General features: G+C 35.0%; 1 protein-coding gene across 1 annotated transcript in view; it reads right to left on the bottom strand.

Annotated features, from left to right (window-relative positions):
* Positions 1 to 541: 541 nt before the first annotated feature.
* The window catches only part of MRPS9 (mitochondrial ribosomal protein S9), a 35,633-nt gene continuing 14,029 nt past the window's right edge, over positions 542 to 22,145 (bottom strand). The window contains exons 3-11 of the mRNA XM_069876797.1: positions 18,625 to 18,687; positions 18,489 to 18,519; positions 16,198 to 16,277; positions 10,059 to 10,141; positions 7,732 to 7,807; positions 4,823 to 4,991; positions 3,101 to 3,209; positions 2,078 to 2,247; positions 542 to 749 (exon numbers count right to left, since the gene is read on the bottom strand). Of these exons, the coding sequence (XP_069732898.1) occupies positions 658 to 749; positions 2,078 to 2,247; positions 3,101 to 3,209; positions 4,823 to 4,991; positions 7,732 to 7,807; positions 10,059 to 10,141; positions 16,198 to 16,277; positions 18,489 to 18,519; positions 18,625 to 18,687 (873 nt within the window). The 3' untranslated portion in view covers positions 542 to 657. The remainder of the gene's footprint in view (positions 750 to 2,077; positions 2,248 to 3,100; positions 3,210 to 4,822; positions 4,992 to 7,731; positions 7,808 to 10,058; positions 10,142 to 16,197; positions 16,278 to 18,488; positions 18,520 to 18,624; positions 18,688 to 22,145) is intronic.

Below are 22,145 nucleotides of genomic sequence, written 5' to 3'. Positions count from 1 at the left end.
CTACATTTGGGGGAAGAGGAGAAAAATTGACGCCTCCAGAGGGTGATTCAGAGTAAGTACCTAAATTTAGGTGCTCTGAATCACTCCCTAGTCAACCTAGAGAGGCATCCTGGAGACTCAGATCCCATGGGCAAAGGTTATCCCCTCTGACTGTTCCTCTCTCAAAACCCCCCCAGCTGTCAGTACCATTCTCGCTGGTTTCTCATCTCCACCAGGGCTTAGGTGGGAGTTGTCACTTATCCTTCAATACCTGTGATGTAAAAAGAGAGGCATAACAAAGTCGTCCAAATACCTGTTTAGGAGCTACCTAATTCCAGAATTTAGATAGTCAAGTCACTAAACAAATAGACTGACTTTTAATAGTTATAATCCAACAATAGCTTCTATAAATTGTTATTGAGTCCAGTGGAGCCAAGATGCAAATCTGGCACTCAGGCTATTATTTTACATATTGCATTTTGTCAAGTCACACCACACTTTCCCCAATTTTAAATACATTTAAATAAAGTTGTTTGATCCTCTTTAAATAGAGAAAACAGTCTTTATAATGGAAAAAAAAATCTTTATTATTAAATATATTTATACAATAGTTTTAAATCATAATTAAGTATGGTTTGAAATTCTGGCAGCATTCTGTGGCTCTTTAAATACTCAGACTTATCGCTTTTTCCAGGTGAATTTCCGCCTGGCTCCCTCTTGCCCAGGCTTCTTTCGTTCCTTCACACGTGGGTCACGTGTTAGCAGTCCAGCTATAAAACACAGAAAAATACCCTCTGATTACTGTTATTAGTTACCGTTACAGATACACTACATGTGGGGTATTCAAGGCAGCCAATAACTTTGCATATATGAATTGTAACAACTTGAAGGATAAAGTTTTGGCAAAAAACACACTGAAAGGAAATTCACCAGATTCTCCAACATTAACTTTTCTTTAGTGTTTCAACTGTCTTTGCGTTTTACTTTACAAACTACTAAATAACCCCATATCGGTTTATATCTATGTTGCTTAAGCCTTTGGAGCAGTAGTCTCCAAACTGTTTTTGATTGCGCACTCCTATTAGTAAAACGTCTTCAAGCATGCACGCTAAATAAATGTATATTTATTCTCTTAAAAATTATATATAATACTGACAATCTAGGATTTTCTTCCCACCACTCAATGGATTATCTTGCACGACATCAGGATGTACATGCACCACTCTGGAGAACCCGGCTTTCAAGCACATCTAGTATTTCCAAAATATATTTGGTAATGCCTAAAACATGTTCAGAATTATGCTGATGTCATTACAGATACTCAGCTCATTACTATGACAGTTTACAGGGGTATTCCTACAAGTCATACTTGTCAGTATCAAAAAGCTATAAACAAAGATACTATCATGAAGATAACTTTACTTTTATGGATGGCAATAGGTGAAAAAACTATAGATGCTGTGTGAGTAATATGGGCAGGTATTCTTTCTGCTGGTCCGAAAGAGCATAGTTAGAAGCTCACTGTTCATGATTCTGAACTTGCTGAGAAAGTATGGCATCTAATCCCTAAGCAGCATCAAATACTGAGTCATTAAAATAAGGTCTATCTTATCCTAGGTTACTTGTAAACTCTAATAAAGCAAGAGATTAAAAAGTTTCTTCAGTCCAACTAGTTGCACGTAGTGTGTTTATGCTCATTACTACCCCTTCAAAGCTAACCCTCTAGGAACAAGACATGACTAATCAAATACAGACTTAGTACCTCATAGCTCACTAATGCCTGATCCAGATTTGTTAGTGAATAGACATTTATGTTTTGTGATTCTATGTTGAAGCACTATAAGCTGGTTAAAAGACCTAGGAGAGGTCATGAACAGATGGAAAAATGCTCAAGAAGTCATTCAAAATGTACACAAAAGATGCTAGGAAACAAGTGAAAATAATTTATAAATAAAAGCATAACCGCTTCAGAAAATACCCAAGGTTTCACTGGGATTATTTACTCAAATTTGCACTATCTGATCCTTAATGATCCTTGCATTAATTCCGTTAATTACCAGAAAGACATTAAGAAACATTGAAATAATTTAATTCGTACCTTGCCTCATGAATTCCACTTCCTTTTCCGTCACAAAACTCCTTAAGGCTTTTGCAGTGGCTAAACGTATTGCTCCAGCCTGTGCAGATCTTCCTCCACCAGAGACTGTGCACACCGTATCATGTTTTCCAATTCTATCAAGAAACTGGAAAGGGAACAACAACTGTTCTCTAAAAATAAAAAAACCCATAATTATAAAATTAAATATATACATGTATATAAAGTTACGTGCTATGCACATTTCTTATCATAGTATATGCAAAAACATAGTTAACATTCAGAGATCCAGAAAGGCGTTCATATTGCTAATTTTCTACTGACATCAACTAAATAAACATGAAATTGGCAGCAAGGAGGATATTCAAGCTGCCAATGCTAAGCATTTTATGTTCTGTTTTACAATTACTTTTGTTTTCACTAATTATCTATAGATGCCAAGATTCATCAGCTCTGGATATTCAAATTGAACAATCTCTCACTCTGTTCTTGAGCTCTAGAACAATATAAAATAAATAGGGATAGAAACTTTCTTATGTCAGCCTTATGAGAATATATCAGACTCTGCATATCCTCCAAACGCTGAAGCTTTACAGTGTCTCATCTTGTTTGCCTCCACTATGTTACTGTATGACAGAGTAATTATACGTATACAATTTACAGATCTCTCAGCAAACACTTAAAGACACCGTTTATTATTTATTTATTTTTAAATAAACTGCAAGCCCTTTCTAAGGGAATCAAAATTTGAGCTACCCAAACAGGCTCTGCTCTTAGTTTCTGCATCCCTTCAGAAAGGGTGAAAAAAGAAACACAGAGCAAGGCTTACCTATCAGTTCTTACACTACTGACTCATGAAATCTAGGAGGAAAAGCAAGACCAATTTTCATAAAACAGACAGTTGCACAGAAACAAGTACATAGCATCAACTCTGTGGAACACAGTACCAGATTATAATCACATCGCATGACTTTTTGTGGGATAATTTAAGTACAGTAAGAATAAAGCATGACATAGTGCTCTCACCTGTCCTGCAGCACTGTGAAGTAATGTAAAATGTCTATTCCATTCACTGTAATTTTTCCAGTCCCATTGCCATAAACTACTGCAGTAGCTTTTGCTGTTTTTCTTGTACCTTAAAGGAATTAAAACCAATCTGTTATCAGTTCTACAGAACTTCAAGTCCCCAAGAAGTTAAGCAAATCTCAACACTTTCGTACAGTACCAGCTGTTTATTCTTGTAGGCTAGATAACAATAAAAATTGAGAACAAAAATACAGTGAACAAATAGCTTTCAACATATTTTAATCAGCCTATTAAGGGCGGGGGGGTTGGTGCGGGAAGGAGAGGGTAGCGTATGTGCTGTGAGGAGGTACTGGAAACACTACCTCCCATAACTTCTGTACGTAAGGATGCTTTCTTAACGTTGTGAGGTCACAGTATATGAAAATAAAATTTGTTGAACACCTATGCTTCCCATAAATATAATTTCTAATAACATTAAAATACTTCATAAAAATTATACAAAGGTAGAGAAGGTTGAGACTATCCATACGGAAAAGATTAACACTTTAATTATTCTGGTATAAGCAATGCCTAAGTATCATTTAGCACAGTTGCCTCAAAAATTACAATTGGTTCTCTCCAAGTGCATTAGCTTCAAGTTAAAACATGACAATCTTTCTGTGCTAAAGCATAAGACCAGTCTTCTGTAGCACAAAGGAAACAATCATTCTGATAAAGGAATTATGAAAAAAATCGGACATTTTTCTTAATTTGGGGTTGATGGGACACAAACTAGAACTTGCAAAATGTGATGGCTTTTCTTAAAATGACATGGGTTGCATGTTTATCAGACTTCAATAAATACTGTTCTGAAGACACAACTGAAAACCAATGTGGATTAGATCCCAGTTTGGTGCTCTCATCTCCTTGTTGTCATATCATCTTGAAGCCAAACACCTAGAACAGAGAGCTGTAGCCATTTTGCCCCTCAAATTCTGTGCAACCTTTGCTCTTATTACCATCTGCTGCCTGCTGCTTAAGAATACACATCTTCTCTGACCAAGTCCTCCTAAATGTGCAGCACAAAGCGTGTGTGCACATATGCTTTGTCCACAAAGATGTCAGACTTCCCTACCCAGCTTATTACTACATTATTTTCACCATACAACCACTCACATCATATACCATATCATTCTTCCAGTATGTGTCCCTGCACTGAAGATATAAACAGCCTGTGTTTAGAAGATACAGAGACCTTCACGGCTTTCTCTAACATTCCCTCTGTCTTGGTACCAATCACCAATTTCTGTCTCTGTCCCATAAGGCTAGCTGTGGTTTGCAGACTTTTTCGAAAAATGTAGGAATTCCCTCTTGGTGTTTTCTTAGGCTGTTTCTAAATATCCAAATGCCTTGCTATTTATTCTTTGCTTCCTCAAAATTCTCCTTTGCTGGACTGCCTACAAAAGTCACCATAGAGGTTACTTAGCAGTCTAAGCATGTCACTTTTATACTAAGGAACAACACAGTTACATCCAGGGAAAGCTGACAGACTGTGTCAAAAACTTCCACTTTGTTACTAGGCCACATCACAACTTAGTACCCATTTCAAAATTAACAATTATACATGCAATACACACAGAAGCACATAAAGTAGTGACACATTCAGCAGTGTTGTACATATTGAAAACAAAGTGCAAAGAGGACCAAATTCTGCATTGTAACCAACCAATCTGAAATTGTTACCTTCACCAGTGCTGAAGGCCACTCCTTGCTCATCATATTTCAAGGGCTCAATAACCACCTTTTGTAACTGCGCAGGAACTTCTTTGGAAAACTTTTGTATATACTTCTCCTCGATGTCACCACATGGCATCGCCATCAATTTTTGTAAGAGCTGAATAAATCTTAAATACTGTAGACAACAAAACTTCATTAAAGGATGCAAGTGTAATTGCATTTGCTAAAACTTTCTATTTTTATATGATTGAACTTTCCTCCTTCACTTTTATTGATGATTTGTGACAAGATGACACTTTTGCACCTACATGCTGATTTAAGAACAGCATACAGATGCATCATTTTCTGTGTGACTAAAGATACCTAAGTTCTTTCTCAAAGCAACAATTGAACTTCAATTCAAAGCATAACCAACTCCTTTGTAATACAGGCTTATTGTATTAGAATGAAGTTCATCTCACGTTAAAAAGAAAACATTGAAGGGAGCTTTCATTCTTTCATTATTGCTTTATTAAAATGGCAAAAGGAAAAGCTTTTCACCTCATTTTCAGTATGTCAGCATGTTCATTGACTTGGAAATATTTTATTTCACTAAACTAAATCCCTTAAATGATTATATTTCATAATATATACAGGAAATACCTATCTATCTATCTATGGCTGTTCAAGCTGAGTTACTTTAATGTTTATGATTTCCTTTAAAACCGAACAATCAAGCTTTTTAAAAATTCAAGAGATACTTGACTTAAAGGGCAACCTCTTGAAATAAATTATCCTTTGCTACTGTGGGGTTCTCCTTCCCCCTTATGCCTCCTTCCAAAGTTCTTCAACATGTGATTAAAGAGTAAACATCACTGTGTTAACCCATCGGTGTTAAAAGCTGGGATGTCCTGTTATGAAGTGCTATTGACAGGAGCACTAGACAGCTGGTCACTGGATAAAGGTGTATGCTAGCATCTAAAATAGATTTTCATACAGATATCATAACCTTATTTCTTAAGTTTTCTTTACTTACAGGCTGTTATTAGAAGTATTTTTCCTATTCTCTGTTACCACAGTCTTCTGCATAAAATTAGTACTTCTCTTGTAACCTAGCAATAGCCCCCGGAACTGTGACATCACTTGGAAAACTACTGTCTAATGATATGACTACAGGTATGTGGCAAAACTTTTGAAGAGCAGAAATATAAAAATACAACGATTTAAAAATGATACAGGCTATAGATGAAGAAAGCTTCCAACAGTTTTCCCGTGCAGAGTGCAAAGGAAAAAAAATACTAGTCACTGTAATTGTGTTAATAATGCAAACAGCACTGCAATGGCAGAATATAAGAATTTGAGCATGTAAGACTGGTAGCTCATAGCAAGACATTTCAAATACAGTTAAAAAAATGTTTGTTCCTATAGGCTGAGGCTTTGTTGTTTTACATGTAAGAGGGTGGCATGTAAAAGTTTGGGGGTTTGGTTTGTTTTTTCTGGAGGCTTTTGTGGGGTTTGGTGGGGTATTTTGTTTTTATTTGGCTTTGTTTTTTGGTTGTGGTTTTTTTTTTAATTTACTGCAGTTTACTTGTACAGATATAGAGGGTACAAAAAAACCCAGTGAATGACACTAAACTGTTCGATTGTACCGCTAGACCAGTTCCTGGCACTGTGAGAGGAAAAACAGCCATCCTGAATGCAAGAATTGCTGGAAACACTGAAGTCATAACTGCTCCTACTGAGCACAAGATAGAGGAAATCTCCTGGATATGCCAGGATGGAGAATTTACAACAGCGATTTCTAACTTACGCTTACGGACCACAACCTGCTTGAGACCTTTTCACATCACTCATAGACAAGGAAGCCATCACATATCACTGTTCTGGATGACAAGTGAGCAAGGGGCATGTTTGCATCAGCTATGCTATTTTTGCAATGATGCTGTCTACAGGACAGAAGAGATTGAAGAACACTCTTTCTAGGTGAGAAAATACTTGGGATGCTCAGATAAATTGCATTATATTCTCTAGTACTATCATACTCAAGCTTAAATTTCCAAGAGAAAAAAGAAGCTGGCCACACAGATTGCACCTGCTGTTAGAAAATCTAATGCTACTTAGTGGACTGCAGAAAAAAAAGCTCTAAGTAAGAAAAAAGTGTACAAGTACCAGGATGAGTTAGTCTTATTGCCAGAGATACAAATAAAGACTGACTTCAAATCTAGACAGCGATACCGTTTGCAGATACTGCGGGAACTGCAAAATCCTCCTCTCTCCCACCATATTCATTTCAAGAAGAATATAACAAGAGAGATCAATGTAGCTTTATATCATGTTTCTGATATTTGATTCTGTAATCAGTCACTAAGAAAAAGGACCCCTTATTTTGGATCAGCCTTCTCTATGATTTTTCTATCATTATCATGTCTTTAAGATCAAATAATCAAAAACTCCGTGCATGCTTATCATTACACCAATTCATTGTGTTTTTTTTATCTTGAACATTTAAATATTCTCTACATTAAGCAACAGAGGTTCTAGTCCTGTCCATTTTTCATCTGTAACTAGAATAAATGCCTATTTATTATTATTTCTATTATGAAGTGTTACTACACTCCACTCCTGACCACATAATTAGATTGCAAGGATCAAGTGCTCTAGACCTTACAATGTAACCAGGAGGAACTAAACTGTTAGTAAACATGGAAAACCCTTAGCAGTTCTGTACTGTGCTGGACAAAAGTGACACAGGTTACTTTTCAACTCAACATGAACATCATAGTGCTGTGAGTATATACAGACTTCATGAGAAGGAAGATAATTCTTTTGAAGAGCACCTGCTTCTACTCAGTACCTTCTCAGTATCCAAAAATGCACCCAGATTCCATATTTTTAAGACACAAGCCTCCTTAAGATTAGAAAGATTAATTACTTACATCATTATCTGACAGTTTTTCTAACAACATTTCTTCCAATTCAATCTTAGTCAGCCATCTGCTGCCAGCCAGGTTTCTGTTTAAAATATCACATATATTCTCCTTTTAATTAACCATGCAATTAGAGTTACATCACAAAGGACCACACATACAGTTAGTCTTCATTCAGAAATACATCTTCCATTATAAATGAATACAGAACGCATTCCTATAGTAAACATGAGAAGGCCTACGTTGATTTTAAAAGATATTTTGAAAGGGACAGTAACTTGACGTATTGAATTAACTACATGAAAGTCATCAGTTATGCATTATTCATATTATTGAAGTCCAAGACTGAGCTAGAGTAATATTGTAATAGCAACCCATGTTCCCCACAGCTTAGGACTTATTTTTAAAAGTCCACTGCTAGGAAAAGTTTGTTTTACAAGCAGAAAACCCCAAATCAAAGGCAGAATGTTAAAACAGAATTCTGAAGTAACAGAATTCTGTCTCTGGTCTTTACTTTCCAGATTAATACAAAAAATTCCACTAGCAGTAAGCATGATCAAAGTACTAATGCAGCAATGACACACTGTATTTTATCTACTGTGGAATCTTGACCTGCTCAGCACAGAAACTGTACTGATGATAGCAAAAGGAGAAATTTCTAAAGAAACAGCCTCATATGGAGATGTTAACACAAAGAAAAAACAATGCTTAAAATAAATCTTTGTGAAATATGCATGATACAAAGCGACCAACAAAGCAGAATGCCACTAGACATATACATGCCAACGTTATCAGGTGAATTTAAGGCAAAGCTGTAAGTAGTTTCTTACCTCCTTAGGATTTTTAGAAAGAATCTTAAGGAATGTTTTCAGCAGCAATAAGGAAGCTGTGATTTAGAAAAGCACTCCTTCTGAAGGTGATTTTAAACAGTATTTCTTCTTAACTATGTATTTTAATGCTTTTCTGAGTCAGGGCATGAGAAATGTTTATTTAGAAATAACACTTGTTTTAACAGTAATTTTAAAAAGTTTCTCATTCTGACAGACTCAAATATGTACTCACACTTATGTTTTGCTATTTCTAGCAAAGTCAAAGAAATTTTTAGCATGTGAAAAGCTATAAACTTAATGCAGCTCAAGATCAAGTTCTAACCCTGCAGTTAATAATATTACACAATACATCCACAATAGATTATTTTCGGGGAAAAAAAAAAACCACACAGCCCTTCCCATCCACCCACTTTCTACCTACACTTCGGAGATAAATTATCCAGGCTAATCTCAGAGGAAGTACCATATCCAGTGTGGAAAATAAGTCTCAAAAATCCTTTAGATTGTCAGAGCTTTTACAAACCTAACAGGCACAAAAACCTTTCAGCTCTGACTAGCTTTAGGTCATTTTTCACATCAGTAAATCCACTGGCTGAACTCTATAAGGAGTTGGGTTATTTTTCGGCAGCAAAGGCCAAGAAACTAAATTTGTTCGCTCTCGTCTGCTCAGAAGCTAATGTGAATCTATGATAAAACATTCTGTGGGTCACAAGACTCTATTTAAATCATGAAGAAACATGAACTTCTGTTGTTTAAGAAATTGAAATAATCTCAGCAAATTAATCCTTTCTCTTCCTAACATAAATAACAAATGGCTGAAATTAAGAAATGACAAACCAACATGATGTGCAACTGGAAGAGCACATAAATCTGACTAGAAAATACACAGAATGAACAAAGATAAAAAACAACTTAGTGAAAATACAGAAAAGCAGTGAGTGCCAAAATTAAAACTTCCTAATGAAACTCTGCAAGTTAAATATTGGTAAGTAAAAATATTCAAGAATTGTAATTAATTAAAGACTATTAAAATGCTCAGCTTTAGGCCTTAAGATTTTCCAACAGACAAACAACTTATTCAGTATTTTAAAAGGCATTGTTTACATCCTTTTTTAAAATCTTTTAAAAACCTTTAATAAAAAGAATAATTAGAAAACTTCACGTATAGAAACACAGAATCCTGGGTATTCTCTACTTATTTTCAAATCATACTTTGGAATTTTTATATAGGAGAGAATAATCTCTCCTTGCTCTTTCCCATAAAGAGCAAGAGAAATAGGTAGGTTTTCCCTATTTTAGCAGAAAGAAGGGAGTACTGCACACATATAAAGTAAGACTTTTCAACCTGAAATTACCATACAAATATTAGACAAGGAAGAAGGAAAAGGTCTGAAAATGTGTGGAATAAAAGGCAGGTAGGGTGGGGAACTAGAAGAAGTGTTAGAAGAACATACTTGAGCATTTTAAGAAAGCGAGTATCAATATTCATTCTAATTGGAAACTTACCTTTTTTCCTTCTGAGGAAGGAGGTCTTGAGCTGACAGTTTATCTTGATGTTTCTGAACATTTAGCAATTTTTCATATGTTTCCTAAAATGAGTATTGAAAAAGTATTTAAATGCATTTTTCCAGTTAATATTTAAATTTTGTTATTTAAAATACAAATTTATGTGGATTTATCTCCACTTAAAATTCAGAAGAGGACAGAAAACAAGCAGAGCTCTAACAATTTTTAGAAAAGTGTGGGAAGTTAAATCTAACCTAAATGTTTAGATAGTATATATAATATTTTCATATGCAGTTCAAAGTAATTAATTTTGAATTCTGCTATTTTTCTTTAACAGTGTTTGTTGCCTTCTAACATATGCTTATTAAAAAAATATCTTCTCTACTGTATATATAAAAGCAACCACATTTGTGTAATGGATGCAAGTCCAAAACACACTCACTGCACAATTCCACCAGTGCATCCACATTTCAGTTTGATTTCCTCAAAATGGTGACAAGGTTTAAGATTGTAAATTATTTTATTGAGTTAGTGTTTTGCACATTTAAAGCTTAAGCTTTACTGGTGGTCCGTATGAGTCAGACTCCCTCTCACCCAGGCATGTCCATAGGGACACACATATAGTACATCTACCATTATCGGAATTTCTGTTCTTTTAAATGTTACAGATATATTTATTATGAGTTTTCAGTATTTTTTTTAAGTTTTCTTGAAATTCTTAGCTATGCTATGATTTTCAAACAATGCTGTGACAGTGACTCACCACTTCAGAAAAACAGAAGGAAAAACACTCCAAAAAGTCACATTGAATACATCACAGGAGAAACATACCTTTAAATAAAACTATTTTCAGTTCTTTTTAGTTCAAAAACTTTCAGAGACTATATGGTTCTAAAATACTACATCTAGCACTCTGAATTACAACAGTGATTCAAATCACAAGTTAAGTTGGAGTATTTGGATAAATAATTATAAATGATACTGAAACAAAACAGGATTGATGTACTAAAACAAAGTAATTGTATTCCAAATGATTTACCTCCGATAACAACTGAAAATAGAAAGCTTATAATGACTTTCATAAACCTTATTAATATAATGAGTTTTAGCAAATACTAGAGAAACTACAGTGTAAGCATTAGTGAGGACAAGGAACAATGGTTGGGGTTTTTTTTCTTTGTATTACTTACAAAAAACAGTAAAAGAAGAACTGTGAGACAGCTCTGTATTGTCAGAAGTTAACCGATTAAATACTAGTTCTTAACATAATACTGGGATTTGCAACAGGATGCAATGAAATTTCTGCAACAGTTTACATTTTAAAAAGCCACGACAATCCCCCCTTGCTCAGTTATAAACACCTATCATTCAAGCTGATTTATTTGCTAATATAAAAATACACCCGCACATATACTAAAAATATTTGCACTTGAAAGTGCATGAACTAAGAACAGATTGATATCTGAGCTGCATTCAAAGCATTTAAACAGGGACAATTCACTGAAGTCTTTGATGCAGTTCATTGGTGACATTCTTCACAGCAGAGTGGAACAAAGGTATTTTTGGAATAACTCTACAGTATAAAATCCTGAAGTACAAAACTGTTCACTTTTCTTTGAGGCGGCACAGGAACTCATATAATTACAGTAGAACTCCTTTCAGAAATCCTTTATTTTTGATAGAGTTAACTGTATTACTTAGGAACTAGGAAAACTTTTCAACTTAGAAAAAGCCTATCTTCAAACGCAGGAAGCACTGTATAAAAGAGCAAACAAATAATATTTTCAAGCTATTTCTGAACCTCAGAAATGTATCTGTAGATCTCTAAGATAACACGATACAGTAGCACTACTCTGGGCAAGACTCATGTCACATCACTGATAATCATAACGGTTCCATTCGGAACTGACTTGTTAGGCTGCAAAAATTGACTATACATTAGAAGCATAGTCGCAGTTTGGGTTAGAGGGCATGAGATGTGCCTGATACCAAGCTATTTTTACACATCTGTAGTTAGACATGGAAAAGAATCAGTGGAATCATGGAAGTTTCTGCTCCGGATTACAGAGGGAGAGAAGAGAAGGAGGGCTGTGGCTGTCCCTCAGCTACCCGAGGATAGCTCTGTTGGAACAGGCCTGGAAAATCCTGTGAGCTCCATGAGTTCCTGCAGTTGGAAGAAGTCAAACCAGGCATGAAGAAGATATTTTGGTGTTAGACGATCAGAAAAGGTACTGAGTTGCTAGGTCTTATAAATGTAAAAGGAGGTTTTCCAATTTATTGCTAGCCTCTTGCCGTCACATGGCATAGAGTGCCACCTTCCTACCTGGCAAAGGCAGTCTCCAATCTGCCTCCTCACAAATACTCATTCACCTTCAAAACACGCCGGCATACAGATTTATCTACTGATATGGTCAGCAAAAAATACGCAAACCAGAAACCCAACAAAACCACAACTATACCACAGTCTTTAAAAAATAAAAAAGGGGAGGGAGAGGGAACTGCAAACTTAAGACAGACTGACAACAGAATTGCTTTGAAACAGCAACTGAAATATTTTCATGTAAAATGATCCAAGTAAAAGGTAGACTTGAGGATTTTGTCATATTCAGAAACTACTGATATACACAGGCAAATAAAATAAGATGCAGGCTGGCATGCACTAGTTTTTGGCCTCAGAAATTTGTCATTACAACTACAAAGGAAGTTTTACAGCAGTTGAATGAAGACCCTCGCTAGCCATTCCAAAAGAATACCAACACTCTATAGCATATTTAAGTTCTAAGAACATGTACTTCTAGGAATTAAAATGATCTCTTTAAACTGTTCTGGTTAAATTACAGTAATCACGTCCATTTGTACAAAGAACCCTTTACATAGGAGATGAAGTCAAATGACATTAAAAAGCAGTATTTTAAAATACTTCCAAGTGTAAGAGAAATGATAAATATAATTTTGTGCATATATCTGGCAATGAAAGTGGACTTGCATCTCTTATGAAATAGAATTTTGGTATCAAGTATGAAAAAAAATTAATGCATATATTTAATCATATACAGAGATGAAGTCAACAGACTAAAAGAAATGCTCACGTGTGAAGTAAAGTACACGGATGAGCCTTTGCAAAAATCAGGAATCACATGTAATGCCCAATAATTTATCTGACAAATCTTCAATCCTCAAAGGCTAAAGAAAGCTTCTGAAGACAGACTTGCTTTTTCAAAGCTGGCAGGTGAAGATTTTACTAATCGCTTCAGGATTCAATAGTCCAACTCATGAATGTACACATCTGTGTGTCCTGTAAACTCAGCTATTACACAATCAAAATAGCTGATTTTACAAGATTGGGTACGTACTGAAATGCTTCCATTTCTAACAGAGAGATCAAATTTCAGACCTCTTCAAGGATGCTCTCTTTTAAAATAAAAATATAATATCTTCTTACTTTGCCCTGTAAAAAAAAGTTAATCAGCAAATAGAACCCTAGAAGAAGATAATACGCTGTAGAACCTACATTATACTTCACATTTGAATTTGTTTCTTATGTGGTTTTGATACAACACTACTCTGAAAAACTTTTAAGTTAAATGACGATCAAATACAGTATCAAACATTTGTGAAATGGTGTTTCATGCAATAAATATTCTCTTGTTTATCAAAGAAAAATAAATAGTCCTTTTCCCTACAGCTAACCATTCAACAGGCAGAACAAAGACAACAATGGATATAAAGCAAATATCCTTTATGAAAGTTCATTTAATATTCAAGCCATAACAACATACATATTGGCAGTTATAATACATGCAAATACACACAATCTATTTTTAGCAAGGGGATAATATTCTTTATTAGCACTAAACAAACAAATAATGCTACGATCAGTTATATTACTAGCAATTAATAAAATTCAAGTTCCACATAAGTCCATGCAGTAATTAATGGCATAGAAGTATAAGCTAAATATTGTGTTTATCCGATTTATGAGACTTAATGTAGCAAATTAAAGGACATCCTCAAATGGGATTGATTACTTACACTAGACTGTATTAACATATAACCCTTTTTTTTCCCTAGCCAAATTAATTAGCTTTGAGGCTTAAAAACATATTTTCTTAAACACACATTAGTCTAATAAGAGGTTAAAACAAAGTTGGGAATTTCACACAGATTTCGGCTTTCATTTGGCTGACTGAAAAAACCCTGTTAAACTGCACTTAAAGGATTTAAGCTTACAGTAGTCTATTGAATGAAAATATTTAGAAACAGTCAAAGAACGCTCAAGTATCCTACACTGATGAAAAATGCATTCGTCAAACCGATTTGTTTGAAGGTGGTTGCCATGCTGCTAGAAAAAAAACATGGAAACTATTCTTTTAGAGATTTCCAAGGCAAGCTTGCATACTCCTTCTAACTGCAAGGAAGAGCTAAAAATAAACTTGTGCTCCTTGTAAAATTTGTAATTTCTTCATTATGATGGAATGCAACAAAACATCTTGCCCTTGGGTTGCTCTGTTTCAGCCAAAACAAATGCAAATGGCTTGTCAGATGACAGCTGTTTGATAAGGCTCCTCTACAAGACCTGCATGCTTTACTTTTTTCCGTGAAACTTGGGATGAAAGGCAGAAGGCAGGAAGAGAATTAATGTAGCATACAGTCTAAAGGCAATGCTACAACCGTGATTAAGTAGAAAAGTTAAAAGGCACAGATTTTCCACAGCCTCGCTGCGTGCAACCCATCCGTGTAACAAGTTGACAGGCCTAGCGCGTCAGCTCCATCATCCTCTCCGACAGCTAAAACGCAGCATTGCATCCCTTTTCAGAGAAAATTTGCGTCTGCACCATGAAGCGTTGTACATTATTTCTTAGCACTGCAGGGGGCTCAAGTCCATATGGAACCTTCACAAATATTACCACAGATCAAACCAGCGGCGTTTCGAGGCAGATTTGACATACCTATTTAAATGAACAGCAGGGGTCCTCGGGCTGCCTCAGGCTGTGCAGGAGAAAACCTCTGTGGAAAGCCTATGCTGCAGCTCCATTACTCAGCAAAGACATACTCTACATTTATCATTCATTTCATTTCTGCCAGGGCAAGAAGCTCATTTGCCCAAGGTCAACAACAACAACAACAAAAAAATAGGGGGGCTGTTTTTTATTCTCCCAAAGAAATAAATGTACCTGACAAGTAGGGATTTTGTCCTTTGGGTACGCAGAACACAAATAAATATCTGATAATTCCAATAAAAACACTACACTCAGTAAAGCTGTGCACTGATTCCAGTAACGTAAAATTTATTTTTTTGACAACAGACTAACCACAGAACTAACTTTTTAAGACTATCTAATGAGAAAACAAAATCTGACATGATTGTCCAATTAAATATTTCTGCATAAATTATTAATGTTTTTGTCTTCTATAAGTACACACTAGAAATATGCACATCTTTCTACAAACTCTTCTAAAGAGATAGATAATGCTTTTGCTGTTGATGGTCATGGATATGAAATGTCTGTTCATAATCCACATTAAGACCGAGGGTCTTGTGATGCTCTCTTAGACACAGCTTTTTTTCATAAAGGTAAACAGATGCAGATCCTTTACTCCTGGAACCATACTAATCGAAAAAAGCCTTAAGTTTGCATGAATGGAACAGTCTTAGAAAAATCAATTAAGCAGTTTAAATGCAAATTTTCTTCTCACTAAATGTCAGCACAAATAACATTTCCTATAGCATTGCCCTTCAAGGGGGAAAAAAAAAAAGCAGCTTAATTTTTATTCTACAATGAATTTTCCTGTAACTACTCATTTTTGTTGTAAATGCATTCTCCACTACTAACCTTATCCTACTACCCAGATACAGCCTGCAAGAAAGTGTTTAGAGTACTCAAACCCAGTCCATAGCCAAAACTGCAGAAAAAAACCCCAAAATTAAAGCAAGAACTATTATGTAGTCTGTTATCTTAAATGTGACATAAAAATGCCCCTAATGGATATCGTGACATAAAAATATACACTGCGTTTAGCTTCAGTGGTGATACTATGGCCTACTGTGAAAACTCAGGAGCTCCTGATACACATCTGCAGAATAACATGTACTTGACTGGGAGCTAACATTATTTATTACAGATTATAACATACTTACATGCATTAATGAATAATACGACTGCTTGCCAGTATAAAAAAGAAAGTGAAACGGTCGGCCATCTTCTCCCCATTGGATTTCTAACGGAAAGCAAGATTAGACAAGAAAGCAATATACACTTACCGAAAAAAAAAATCACTTGTATTTAAATTGCAGTTATGAACTCTTTCATAATACTGATTACCTTTTTAAATATCAGAGGACAAAGACATTTTATGGGTATTCACCCTGTCTGGAAATGTACTGATTTAAACTACCTTGTTAAAAACCAATCTCTGACTACAATTATAACCGAATACCTAATGTAATATTTCTAAATATCTTTTAATATGAGAGAATTCCTCACGTAGATCTTAAACTTTCAAAGTCTGCATCGTTGGTATTATAGGTAGAAGAATCCACTTTAGAACAGGAAGTATTACAAATTAAGAAATAACTGAAATCTGCGTAATAATTGTGAAAGATCGAAGATTAACAGCTCTGGAATACAATGCTTTAAACCCAGAGCCAATTTTCTATTAGTGTCATATGTCTAAACTAAACTAAGCATTTGTACAGTACTTGTAAGTATTTGTACAATTGTCTTTTGCAGGTAACACAGGTGTATTCAGAACTTGGGTGACTTTAGGATGTGTTTATGTTGATAACTTTTGGATATTTAAATACAAGACCTATGTTTACATAGTTTACATAGTAAGTTCAGCAAGAAAGCATACGTTCTATACTATCCAGCACGTCCAGTTTATTTTATTCATTTAAAAATATTATTTAAGGACAAATAAATTCAACTTTAGAAAAAAAAAATCAAATATAATATGACAAAGGTCTTTTGCAAATAAAGAAAGGTGATAAAAATAAAAAACTGAGAGGTTTTTACAAATTGAACTGTACAAAAGCTCCCAGCCATTTTATCAAGTGAACTTCAAGTGAAGCTATCAATAAGCCAAAGACAAAGCTAAGACTACAAGAACCCCTTGGATAAGCATGATACATAAGTGCATTGGAACGTTAAAACATAATACAGTAGAAGTTGAAAGTAAATGTACAAAACTTACTAGAACAGAATGAATAAGTGTGGTCTTTCTACAACACATACTACTAGTGGAATGTATGAACTTCCATGAATGCAGCTGTGAAAGCATATTCTGTTGAAATTACCGTTTAGGGAACATTCTGGACTATAAATTTACATTTTTGTAATTTGAAGATATCAAAGACAATGCACAGACAAGAAAAAGCTACCTTAAATGTCATTTAAAGTGTTATTTTTAGATGTAAATACAAAGATACGCATATATACTAGTTAGTTTTCACACTCCTGAGGAAACAGTTAGCATTTCAAAGAACTCTTTAGTTCCGAAAGCATACAGAATAGCAGCTTAGTTCTGCCACAATATAGCCCTTGGATTTTAAAACTGCATAATGATTAACTTTCTCCTACCCTTTCCCTTGCTACTATTTACTTCACTATACTGTGAAGTTAGAAAATAAAGCGTCATACCATTTGAAAGGTGAAATTCCAAAATTTCAGATAATTTAGCCAGCTTTCTAAAAGACACACAAAGCCCCAAAAACATCACAAACAGGAAAAGGTGGGATGGAAAATGCTAAGATTTCACTGATAAATACTTTTAAATGCCCTGTGTAAAATCAGTTTGGCAATTTCAGTGACATTCTCACTGGCCACCTGATTGACACAGTGGCATACCACTGACAACTGGGACTTCATACAGTATCTCAGGAGCAAGACCAAAAAGAGTATGTGCGAAGTCAAAACTTAAGGTCAAAACTGAGACATGACTGGGAAGAGTTTCCATTCTCCCTAATCTCTCAGCTGCTAATTTCAAAGCTGTAATTTCTGAGGTTTTATAGCAATGAAGTTACAGGAAAACTTTTGGTTTAAAATAGTATTAATGAATATTTTATGGGGATGACAGATATCTCTGATGAAAAGCTACTGAATTCAACAAAAGGTTTTCCTGTGACTTCAACAGATTCTGCATATCATCCTACCCATTGTTTATTTTTAATCAATGAGAAACATTTCTCTATCGTCAGTTGACAAGACGCCTAAAAAGACTGCTGGTATTCCAGAATCCAGCAGTATTTTGTATCTGAACAACTAGAATATAATATCAGGCTTTTACTGTTCACCTCTTAGCAGCTATTTGAAAGATGAAGAAAAAGTAAATCTGTGAAAATAAGGAATTCTACACATGCAAAAATTCTAATACCTAGAAATAACAACAACAATAAATAGTAATAAAATAAGAAGAAGTACAAGCACTTACTCCTCTGCTCTGGAAAAATCTCAGAAGGATGCTGTAAATAAACAAAGAAATGACTATCAGCAACAGGAAAGAGTTACTTAAAACATCACGCTACAGTTATACAGAAATGCAATAACAACAAAAAAAATAATCTTACCTTCATCATGGGCCTGGCTTGTTTGTCAAATAAGCCAGAGGGAAAGAGATAGGCAATAGCTTTCTGAAAACAGAAGGAGAAATCATATGTAACATTTTCAACAAAAGCATCATCAAAACATTTCTTAGGTACTTTCTTGCAGTGAAAAATAGCATGCTTCGGTACAGCAGGCAACCAAATCAGTAGGAAAAAGAGTGCCACATATGTGCTGTGCTGAAAACAAAAGCAGATCATTTCCTCAGGAATCATCAAGAAAAGTAAAACCTCATTCTGAAGGCTGTACTCCACTATATCTGAATGAATGAGCTTTCTTCTGCAAAGTTGAGTTTTTATGGTATGTGTTTATCATAACTTACCAGAACTACTCAAGTGTCAAGACCACGTTTATACACAGTGATTTTCCCCTAAAATTTAAAGTGCTGTGACTTCCAGAGGAAATCACATCATTTAATTTACCCTTCTGAAAATATCAGTCCTTGTTAACAGTGCTTACTGCATGGAAATCTTATTTTAAGCAACGGGACAAAGCAAAGCTTTACACATTTAGGATGCCAGCTTTTACAGACAGTTTCCTCAAGTCTAAAAGCAATGTTTGTTATGGCAGTAGAAGATATTTCACACAGCCTACATAAGCATTTCATTGGACACTGCATTTGGAAACAACTCTGAGTCACTACAATGTTTGCTGAACTTGAACTAATTGCTCAGAGAAGACAGACTCCTAAGTGCTGTCTTTCTTCTCCTTGGATACTTATGACAGGGGTTTGATACTTAGGGGTTTGCTACAACAACTTAGAAAGCCATATGACATTCAACACATACTCATTCTTTTACCACTATTTTCACTAAGTACAAGGTACATAATTTGCTCTTACTTAACCAATATGTATTACTATTCATGTGACATATAAATTTAGTATTATTTGCCCTCAATAACTAAAAGTAGGTAAACCAACATTCTAAAGCATTCTGGCAAAATGTAAGGCAAAGCACCTTACAAAGTTAAGCTCAACAACACACATTTCTTTACAATATCACCCTATTCTCCTCTTTAGTGCACCTAAAATATAATTTAATAAAGTAAAACGACAGATTTATTTCCATTTGTTTCTAAAAATAAAACCAGAAAAATCTAGCCATCAAAACCCCACAGATGTAAGGGTCTGGCAAACATAGACAACTTTAGACAGTGGGTAGTAGAGCTTAAGATAAAAATCTTCTGCTTTTATAGTAACATGGACTAACTGAATAAACACCTCTGGCATTGTTCTCATTTATATTTCCATCACACAGTACAGAAAAGTAAGTTTACAATAAAATCAGAGTTTCAAATCTTCTCTTAAGAAGAATGACTGTTAGTTAGGCTATCTTAGGGCTATTAGTTCCTGATCATTTTTTCCATGGATATGGAGCGGTTTGTCAGTGCTTCAACCAATTTAATATGCGTGGAGTGTAGAAAGACCTAACCTATTACTTTCATTAATCCCCTACTGGCATTCTGAACAGAAATTTTGAGAATTCTGAAGCAAACAAAAGGCTTAACTTGATTTTATGAAATGGTAATTTTGTTTCTCTTAGTGACTACTGTATTCCCATTTGTTAGTCAATGGGCATTTTATGCATACACACAGTAGGTGAACACCTATTTATGAACAAATGGGGATTAATTATGATGACAATAGAGAAATCTACTGTGAGCCAAATGATGTTAAACAAACACTTTATATAATATATTAAAAGAATTTATTACAGGATACTGAGGCTGACTGTGTACTTAAGACGCAGTCTTGATACAAGCATTTTCAGAATCTCAGCCAAAGCCGTTACTGTAACTATGACACCTTAATAAATGCTAAATATAACAATTTAACATTTATAATTAAGAGAGCAGTTGCCATCTGAGACCACCTACTTCTAGAAAGTTTATATTGCTTGAGTGTATACTCATGTCTTTCATGCTAAACGATAAACAGATCCCCACACTAAGAAATCCTCACAGCTACTTTCAGCTCTCCACAGAACAACTAGCCAAAGAATAATGGTTCAGTTCGTAGTTTCGTTTTTCTGTTGTTCCAAAGCAGAAAGAAATAGTCTTCCTGCCTTCTCCCTTTTTATGGGAATGTAATCAAGGATGGGGTATTTGTCTTTACATCCCCACAGGAACTACCCTGAGACGCAAAGGGCTCCAGTTCAGCTTTATTCAGAAGTTTCTTCTTAATTTTAAATAGATGTGTCCTCAGACTGTACTTTCAGCAACTACATAACAAGTCAGTCTGCTTTTGTAAATTTCATTTAACGAAACTGATTTTGTCTATGCAAATGTTTTTGTTTTCTAGAAATCGAATATTTTTGGAAAACTACTTCTCACCACCCATGTGTACTAGCAATAGGTGGCTCAACCTTAGGAATAACATCAGAATTAATCTCCCCAAACTGCAGCTGGAACACACAAATAACCATGACATATTTTCATGAAATCTTTTGACAATGTTTTCAGATTTGGAACACAGGTTTCCTTTTAAGAAACTCTGTGTCCCTAGTGAAAATTCTGTAAAGAATTAACTGCAGAATCTGCCTTTTTCTGAACACACAAAAAGCAGGTGAACGTTTAAGTGCTAGCAGTAAAGTTCCCAAGAAATCTTTCAGATTTAACTCCCGTTTTGCATTCCACAAGTGGTTTTCAGTTAAAGGGTCACATCATATTCTTCTTCTAGTGCTTAATTTGACTTGAACTTTAGATGAGAAAAGAAACAAGCTGAATGTGGCCAAGAACTACTTTCTTCAGGTCATCATTTCAGCTATACAAGATTCATTCACCCCACTCCAGCCTCCACAGGTTCTTGACTACTATTTTACAATTCTATTTGTTAAATCACAATGTTGCCATTGTCTTTGGAAATAAAACACAACTTTCTAAAAAAGAAACAACCATACTTACTTTCAGTAGCAATAAAACTAAAAATCACATACACAAAAAAGAAATCACACAACACTGCTTCAAAAAATCATTACATGAACTACTGGAAAAAAGGTCGAATGGGTTCAGCCTGCTTCTGTTATGAGTTACAAAAAAAATTTAGCCATTTCCTTTCAGGATTTGAAAATGTTTGTTTTTAAACTCTACCGCTGATCCATGCAGGAAAAAAATATCCGGTAGTCACACCTTTAAAAACAGCAGATCAGAATGAATACATGTTAGTAACAAGATGGTTCACATCAGATTTCTTAAACTGCACTGGTAAATGTAACACTCCTGCAACAAGCTGAAAGGAATCCTATCACCAATCACTTGTTGAAGGACCAGATGTTTCCATACAGGACCACAATGTCCTTCACTTGCATCTCTTAAGTTTGAATTCAGATCACTTGGAATAATGAGAACAAGCTTCCATCTCTATGAAAAAAATCCTCTTGTATCTAGCAATCCTTCCAAAATGGAAACCAATTCATTAAGTCACCTGTCCAGCACTGCATGGGGCATGTTGTGCAAATTCAATATGCCTGCTACACCCTCACTTTAC

This window comes from Phaenicophaeus curvirostris, chromosome 1, assembly GCF_032191515.1.
Source record: "Phaenicophaeus curvirostris isolate KB17595 chromosome 1, BPBGC_Pcur_1.0, whole genome shotgun sequence".
NCBI lineage: Eukaryota > Metazoa > Chordata > Aves > Cuculiformes > Cuculidae > Phaenicophaeus > Phaenicophaeus curvirostris.
Note: the sequence above shows the minus strand (reverse complement) of the source record. Positions and strands in the feature narration are given on the sequence as shown.